The 7,090-nt window shown below is 45.2% G+C and overlaps 3 protein-coding genes across 12 annotated transcripts in view; 1 reads left to right on the top strand and 2 right to left on the bottom strand.

The window, feature by feature from the left end:
- Positions 1–20: 20 nt before the first annotated feature.
- LOC103987621 (membrane-anchored ubiquitin-fold protein 4) lies at positions 21–3,912 on the top strand. 4 transcript variants are annotated; one of them, XM_065112400.1, is made up of 6 exons: positions 21–361; positions 448–603; positions 1,426–1,599; positions 2,423–2,577; positions 2,661–2,847; positions 2,993–3,912. In XM_065112400.1, exons 2-4 carry the CDS (start codon positions 474–476, stop codon positions 2,521–2,523), a joined length of 405 nt encoding a protein of 134 aa, XP_064968472.1. In that variant the 5' UTR covers positions 21–361; positions 448–473; the 3' UTR covers positions 2,524–2,577; positions 2,661–2,847; positions 2,993–3,912. The 4 variants fall into 4 exon arrangements, with proteins under 4 accessions (XP_064968472.1, XP_064968471.1, XP_064968470.1 ...); XM_065112399.1 differs by lacking the exon at positions 2,993–3,912 and adding an exon at positions 2,928–2,988; XM_065112401.1 differs by lacking the exon at positions 2,993–3,912 and adding an exon at positions 2,056–2,280 and having other exon boundaries at positions 59–361; positions 2,661–2,988.
- Positions 2,978–4,796, bottom strand: LOC135614730 (omega-hydroxypalmitate O-feruloyl transferase-like). Its single transcript, XM_065112391.1, has 3 exons — positions 4,444–4,796; positions 3,914–4,351; positions 2,978–3,841 (listed from the first exon to the last, which is right to left on the bottom strand). The coding sequence occupies exons 1-3, from the start codon at positions 4,507–4,509 to the stop codon at positions 2,978–2,980; spliced, it is 1,368 nt and encodes a 455-aa protein (XP_064968463.1). The 5' UTR covers positions 4,510–4,796.
- Positions 4,797–5,078: 282 nt separating this feature from the next.
- The window catches only part of LOC135585991 (ACT domain-containing protein ACR6-like), a 3,036-nt gene continuing 1,024 nt past the window's right edge, over positions 5,079–7,090 (bottom strand). For 5 of the 7 annotated variants that reach the window (XM_065112392.1, XM_065112397.1, XM_065112394.1 and 2 more), the window contains exons 3-7: positions 7,000–7,090; positions 6,862–6,929; positions 6,028–6,624; positions 5,856–5,960; positions 5,079–5,780 (exon numbers count right to left, since the gene is read on the bottom strand). The exon at positions 7,000–7,090 is cut by the window's right edge and continues 24 nt beyond it. In XM_065112392.1, the coding sequence (XP_064968464.1) occupies positions 5,436–5,780; positions 5,856–5,960; positions 6,028–6,624; positions 6,862–6,929; positions 7,000–7,090 (1,206 nt within the window). In that variant the 3' untranslated portion in view covers positions 5,079–5,435. The remainder of the gene's footprint in view (positions 5,781–5,855; positions 5,961–6,027; positions 6,625–6,861; positions 6,930–6,999) is intronic. The other 2 variants (XR_010487685.1, XM_065112396.1) reach the window with 2 other exon arrangements.

Below are 7,090 nucleotides of genomic sequence, written 5' to 3' on the forward strand. Positions count from 1 at the left end.
ACGTACCTATCGTGTTTTTGGAGGCATCGGTGGCCAACCCAGAGCTGGACATGGGCCCAACCTTGCTTCCGACGGCCACCGGGTGTCTCGTCGACATGACGGACGCTGCTTGCCCTTTAGCTTGTATTTATCCCTTTGATGGTTTGATAACTCCGCCTCCCAATTTTATTCCCTCTTCCTCTTGTAATTTACCTGTTCTTGGGATCAACCACATTCCTTCTTGAACCCTAACGGGACTCTGCCTTCGAATCCCCATCGCAAGATTTCACCTTTAATCCTTTCCCGGGTTTCTCAAATCTCACTTGCCGGTTTCCTTCGCTTCTCTCCATCTCAACGTCCCTGCTCGATTCCGCCGGGAAAGGTGCGTTTTTCCCATCTCTTTCCGATTCCGATGTTGTGGTGATGAACAAATTGGTAATTCATTCTTTGGTTGCTTCCTTTATGTAGGTGATTGGTGATTTATCGGAGAGCAAATGCCCGATGAGGATCTGATCGAGCTCAAGTTCCGGCTGTTCGATGGGTCGGACATCGGGCCGATCCGCTACTCTTCTACGTCCACCGTCGCCATGCTCAAAGACAGGATAATCTCCGAGTGGCCACGAGGTAGGGGTCTCTTTAATCTTTTCTTTCCGAGTCAGCAAGACAGAAGCTTCTCCTTTCTTTAGAATCCAGTTAACAGAAACTTCTCGTTTGTCATTATTGTCATTGGTCCTTCAGATCTTTCAACTTGTCGATTTCTGGTGATTCCTTCTCTTCACAACGATTTGATTTCGATGTTTTCATTGTTAGAATAAATATCAGAATATTGATTACCGCCCTGTACTATATCGATCTTGCTGCCTCTGCGAGGAAGGTTATAGCAAAATTTAGATTCTGTTCCTTTCCATGGCATCCATCTCTATCTATCCCCTTGTGAAATTAATTTTTGGTACCCATGTCAAACTAAACTAGCTGATTCGGAAAAAAAAGAAAATCTGAATTGTAGAATTGGGCTTAACAGGACTGATATTGTTGTTATAATCTTTATGGGGAAGTTCCTCGTGTACAATAATGTGACAAGTTCCATTAGAGGCCTCCGTTTTAGAACTAAAGAAGCAAATCTTGCTTTGGGCAACAACATCAAGTGACATTTTTAATATATTATTAAATATACATCGATGTAACACTGGATGAATTTGGCTATCAACTGTTTAATGCTTTATCTTAAAGTTGGTGATTTAGTCACATATGTCGTTTTGGGCATTTCTTTTATCGTTATAGCATTTACGTTCATAGATATGTTGTTACTTTCAGTTGACGTTTACTCATTTTCCCTTTGTGATGTTAGCCTGCTATTGTGTTGGTTTTTTTTATGTTTTATTTTAGTCTTATATTGTTAATATTTTAGTAATTCAGTTGTTTCCCATCCTTGCATTTTTGTTGTAGATAAGAAGATTATACCAGAGGTGGCTAATGATGTCAAACTGATAAGTGCGGGCAAAATATTAGAGAACAATATGACGGTTGCCCAGTGCGCATCATCACCTTTTAGTGAACTTCCAGCAGGTGTGATCACCATGCATGTTGTTGTGCAACCATCTTCGACTAAAACTAAAACGGGTAAGCTGAATCTTGTTAGTAGTTGTGGCACTCTATCATCCGATGATATCTTTCTTGGTCGGTCTCTAAGAAGTTCAATTTGATGTATAGAAAATTCCATGTCTTTTTGTGCATCAAAGTAAAGATCCTTCAATTGAATATTAGCAGGTTGGTTCTAATGCTAGGAACGCCTCCAATTATTCCAACTTGGAACAATTGAATTTCTATATGAAGCTCTTTTAAAGCCTCATAGGTCATGTTACAAAAACTTGCACCTGTACTATCAATTGATCTGTCAAATATCAAAGTTGCTTCGCTTGTAATTCTCTTTAGCTTGATGAAACACCCAGCTATTTCACCCCATTTTGTCTACCTACTACTCCGATCTGTAAATTTATTTTTGAGTTTTAATGTAATGTGTGTTTTCCTTCAAATTTAAAATGATTGTTGCTTACTTATTTTTTCTAATGACATAAGAAAAAAGGATCGACGAGTCGCCAAAGAAGACAGCCTGTTCTTGCTCTATATTGTAGAGCAAGAAGCCATTTGTGAAGTGTGTGACCGGAAGCAACCATATCGTCTGCCAGCAACTCTATATTGTATTATTTTCTTAGAGGAAGATGTCATACGATGATGTGAGGCGAATGCTCTTGCACAGCTTGCCTCGAAACAGATGGATCTGACCGGGGAAGAGAGTGGCTTGTATGTAGCAGAGTCTAACATAAGGCATTGCAGACTACAGTTTTCTCTACACACCACCTGTATATCGATCACGTTGACTGCAGAATCAATTCTATATATTCTTGGTGTGTTTATGTTGTCTCCATATTGGCCCTGGTTTCAGATATGTTGGTGATAAGCGGAAGAAGGATCTTGTTGAAGCATTTGTGTGACAGGATAAGCTCAAACACTTGCAATGAGGATAAACTGGTGGTAGTGAACTGATGCATTCATTCTTGTAGTCACTGTATTCTTTGGGGATGCAAGGCCATCGAGAAGGTAATTGAATTATGATACTATCAACCTGTACCTTTGATTTTTGTTTATTTAAGAACATCCTAATTATGTTGTTAGCTTTTCAGGAAGTAAAAGAATTAGACAATGGGTTTGAAAGCAGAAAAGGACTCCATTGGATGAAGAAAAGAGGAAATGTGCCCTCAAATAGAAAGAAGTTTGGTGCGAGTAAATACTATTAGCAAACTAGCAGACAAGTCCTTTTCTTGCTTCAACCACTGACAGAGAACCAAGTGATGTCGTAGGACATTGGTGGTGAGCAGAAGCTAATGTTCTTCGATGACTTATCATCTTCTAGCAGAATAGTAATCTCTCATTGTCTCATCTGCATGTAGAGACATTATTGCTGAAAGAAGAACAACACAAGCACTCATCCTCCATCTTCTTATATCTCCATCAGATCTTGCAATCGTGCCATTACTGAGCTTGGGAGCCCGAGAAGCACGTTGATGCCCTTCCTCTTCCTCTCCTTCCCATGGGACAGGAACAGGATCACCTCCTTCTCAGGTAGAGTCACAGGCCCGGACTGCACTGGCACCCCCCACCCGAAGTCCGTGGTGTGGAAGGACAGCCGAGACCAGGTTGTGATCAGAAGAGTGGCCGTCAACGAAGGCCTCGCCCTCGTGGCTTCGAAGTAGTCCATCGCCGATCTCATGTACTCATCAGTCACCGTCTTGACTGCGTCCTGCACCAGGCCGACGGCGAACGAGAGCGGGCGGCCCAGAAGCTCCCCTGCCGTGCTCAGGCAGGCGGTGAGCATGGTGCCGTTGCCGAAGTAGCCCTTCGGCAGCGGGGGATCGAATCGGGACCTCCCGTCGACCGCGAACAGGAGCTTCGTCTTTTGCCCCGGCTGCAGCCTCAGCGCCTCCGTCCGGGCTCTCCACACGTGGCCGGAGAGCGCCTCGAAGGTCGTGCACTTGGCGAGAGCTCCGTCTTCCAGAGCTCTCCTCTTCACGCGTCCGAGCTTCTCAGGCTCGAAGCAGAAGGACCTGTACGCCATCTCTTCACCGTACAGTGCCGTGGTGTCGGAGACGTCTTCGATCTCGGCGAACTCGTGGTGGGGGAAACTGACGAGAGGAGGATTTCGAGACTCGAGAACGGTGCGGTCGACGAACGGCGGCACCGATATCGGCAGGCCTCGTGCCGTTTCGCCCCAGGAGTTGACGAACTCCATCGCTCCCAACCCATCGAACATGCAGTGGTTGACGGCTAGCCCAAGGATGAATCCCCCGCTCCTGAACGTAGTGACCTGAAGGAAGCACGCGATGAGCTTCCGATGATTGTATGATCGAAACAAGCTGCAAGGGTGCGAGTTCCGAACCTGAACGACCAATGGCGGCATCTCCAGCAAGTTATTGGCACCGAGAATGGTGTAGACGAGCTTGCCGAGAGTGTCGGGGTTAGGCTTCGTGATGTCGCCAACGGCCTCCATCTCGCAATCTGCTTCAGCCTTCACGAACACCACCCCTTCTCCGGTGCAATCGACGATGAGCTTCCCCTCGTCGCTGATCGCCAGCCGCCCGGCGAGCGGGTAGTAGTGAACGAGGACCTTCGCCAGAGCCGCCTTGATCACTTGCGCAGCTTCCTCGTTCCGCTTCTCCTGCGACCTGAAGCAGTATACGGTCCGAACTATGACCGCAATGTTCTGGTCGAGGTTGGAGAGGAAGTAGAGGCCCTTCGCCGTCTCTTCCGCCGGCGGAACAAGCGTCGGTTCCCCTTGCTCCACACAGAGTTCAAACTTCTCTCTCGGCTCTGCAATCTGACCACCGCATACACAAACAAAAAGTATAGTCTCTGCACGTCAACCATACATACCGTCAAAACATAGAACTGAGTTGAGATGTAGTCTACCATGTTCGACAGCTGAGACATCTGATTAGAAGCTCGAGAAAGAAGACGAGAGATGGTTGGTTCCATGGGGCTAACACACGGTGCAATTTATAGAGAGCTTGAGACGAGAAGTCGACTGGTGGATGGGAGGGATGAAGTGCACAGCTAACAGTTTTGAGAGCTCAGAGGATGTGAGCCATCACGATCTCTTCTGTTGATGTGATTGACCTCCCAACCTACAGGACTCCCATATCATTGGCCCAAATCAGCAAAGTCGCATTGCGAGTGATGATTACCATGGATGACAATAATAGATCATGCTGGTCATTGAATGTTAGGATGCTGCAGTCTTGGACTGCCAGTGTGATGTCAGTGTCACTGGATTGCATTGCTGTAGAGGCGGGTGCAGACTCCATCACACCACAAGTAGCAAGGTTGCATGCATGGAGGAGGCCATGAGTCACATGGAAGGGGCTGTTGGCCTATATATGCTTTGGTAAGCCTAAAATAGTCAACTAATAATAGTGTGTTGAGATTCTCAAATCTATCACATCTATAGGGCAGGCTGCCTCATTTGATCCATATATATTGTATGATATGTATACCATCTGATTTGGTGAAAGACTTTACCACAATCAATCCATAATCATCTTCCATACAAGGAAAAGTCTAGAATTTAAATTATCATATTTGTCATTTTAGGATAAATTTAAGATCCATAATCCAACCACATTACCTTCTTAACATCCATCTTTTTGCTCTGCTAATTTTCTTGACACCAAATGCATTGGATGGATTCCTTGGACTTAAAAGAGCATGCCATCTATGTACATCAAATAGTGTCTATTTACAACTGTGTAATTATTGTTCATCCTTCCATCACATTCGGTATACTTCTCATCCTGGACTATCTACAGAGTGTTGCTGCTGGATGTTTGTCTTTGATGTTGTACCTAACTTTTTTCGGTATCATCTTTGCATGCTAATCGTCTTCCATGAGTGTGATTTGGCGTTCATGAGTAGGATCTGATCAGTCGAAAGCTCTGAAACGAGGCCCTGAAGAGGTTGCCAAAGAAGAAACTGACAGTGCTGACCACCTCGGGAGGAGGCTTCGCTTCGAGTAGAGGGTTCTGCTTCACCCTTACTATCGTCTGCCCGAGCTGTCTGCGTATCGAATCGATCGTCTTGGCATCCACAGGGTTGCCTGATGTCTCAGAAAGATGGAAGGTGTCTACTTCTTTGCCTCCCTCGGTCGAAATCTCTGCTCTTCTGATGGTCAAGCCATTCTCTCGGAATACCCTTGTGATCTCTGAGAGAGAGCCAACTTCGTCCTCTGTCTTCAGCTCCAATTCGAGACCCTGCACATGGCCAAAGACGATATAAGTAACGCAAGCAGTGAAAACCATTCACAATATTTGGGAATTCGATCGTACATCTGAAGCTCTTCTCTCTACAGCTGCCTCAAGACACCGAATCAGATGCTGTTGCTCGCCCTCTGAGCTTATGGGGAGGCCATCTACATGTCTTATATAGTATTCCTTCAATCGGACTCGAAAGATTAGGACTGGCTTAAAGGAAACAGTATAGCTTACACAAGATACGTACCTGATAAGCTTCTTCCTTTCCTGCACTGGCAGTCCCATGAAACACAACATACTGCATGTCTGTGAGTGTGCAAATGGTGTCAAACAGAAGCTTGGGCCGGTCCTTGGATCTCAAGATTACCACAGTGTAGTCCTTGTCGGAACAGTCCATCACAGTGACTTGGGGTCTAGATTTATTCCCCACAGCTTCTTTCACTTCAACCCTCTCGTAATCCCGGTCATGGAACATCATCTGATGCAACCTCCTCTCTGTGTGGGTGAGCCCCATCGACACGGTCATCGTCCCCATCCTTGGATCGTGATCACCTCTAAGAACATTGCAGAGGAGCTCCTTGAGGGTGGAGAGCTGTTGGGGGTCTTCGATTGCTCCCTCGGTGGACTCATGGGTGACATGAAGCACTGCTGCAACTCTGTTGTTGTGTGTCCATAGCTCAGCTTTCACCACATGACTCATCTGGGTTGCAAGAACAGCGCATATTTCGGATAGCAATCCAGGCCTGTCGGAGCCTGTTATCTCAATTAATGTGTCCTCTGTTGACGGCATTATACCGACTGAATTCTGAAGCTTAGGGAATAAGCAAGCCTCTGACTCCAGGGACTGGACAAACGTAATAACAAACAGAAAACAATCAAGCTGATGCCATTTATCTAACATGTTCGTCAAGCAATGGTGGCAAAGTTTGTCTCACGAAACTGGTGATTTGAGCTGATATATATGAATGTTGAGAAGAACAAATGAAGAAAAATATGCTAGATTTGGATAGAACTCATCATGTATGTTATAGTTGAGCTAAAAGTAATGGAAATATGCCACACTAAAAATTTTAATTAATACCTTTTTAATGTAGGAGATGATCTCCTCGTCCCACAGTTTGTTTCCATCGCAGTCGGTCACATTAAATACTGGAAAATGAGAAGAATTAGGAACTATTTCTTCCCTTTGTTCGATCTTATTGAGACTCGGAGAGCATACCATCCATGAACCAACTTCCATCCGAAGATATATAGGCCTTTCTGATGACAAGGTCCAGATCAGTGAGGACTTGAACAACTTCTAGCAGAAT

The sequence above is a fragment of the Musa acuminata genome, chromosome BXJ2-6 (assembly GCF_036884655.1).
Source record: "Musa acuminata AAA Group cultivar baxijiao chromosome BXJ2-6, Cavendish_Baxijiao_AAA, whole genome shotgun sequence".
Lineage (NCBI taxonomy): Eukaryota > Viridiplantae > Streptophyta > Magnoliopsida > Zingiberales > Musaceae > Musa > Musa acuminata.

What these genes read in the sequence shown, in the direction of transcription:
- LOC103987621 (XM_065112400.1), top strand. Translation starts at nt 474, where the DNA reads ATGCCCGATGAGGATCTGATCGAGCTCAAGTTCCGGCTGTTCGATGGG. An exon ending in AATCTCCGAGTGGCCACGAG is followed by an intron (nt 604 to 1,425) that starts GTAGGGGTCTCT and finishes TTTTTGTTGTAG; the next exon opens with ATAAGAAGATTATACCAGAG. An exon ending in TTCGACTAAAACTAAAACGG is followed by an intron (nt 1,600 to 2,422) that starts GTAAGCTGAATC and finishes CCCTGGTTTCAG; the next exon opens with ATATGTTGGTGATAAGCGGA.
- LOC135614730 (XM_065112391.1), bottom strand. Translation starts at nt 4,509, where the DNA reads ATGGAACCAACCATCTCTCGTCTTCTTTCTCGAGCTTCTAATCAGATG. An exon ending in TGTCTCAGCTGTCGAACATG is followed by an intron (nt 4,352 to 4,443) that starts GTAGACTACATC and finishes TGCGGTGGTCAG; the next exon opens with ATTGCAGAGCCGAGAGAGAA. An exon ending in TGCCGCCATTGGTCGTTCAG is followed by an intron (nt 3,842 to 3,913) that starts GTTCGGAACTCG and finishes TGCTTCCTTCAG; the next exon opens with GTCACTACGTTCAGGAGCGG.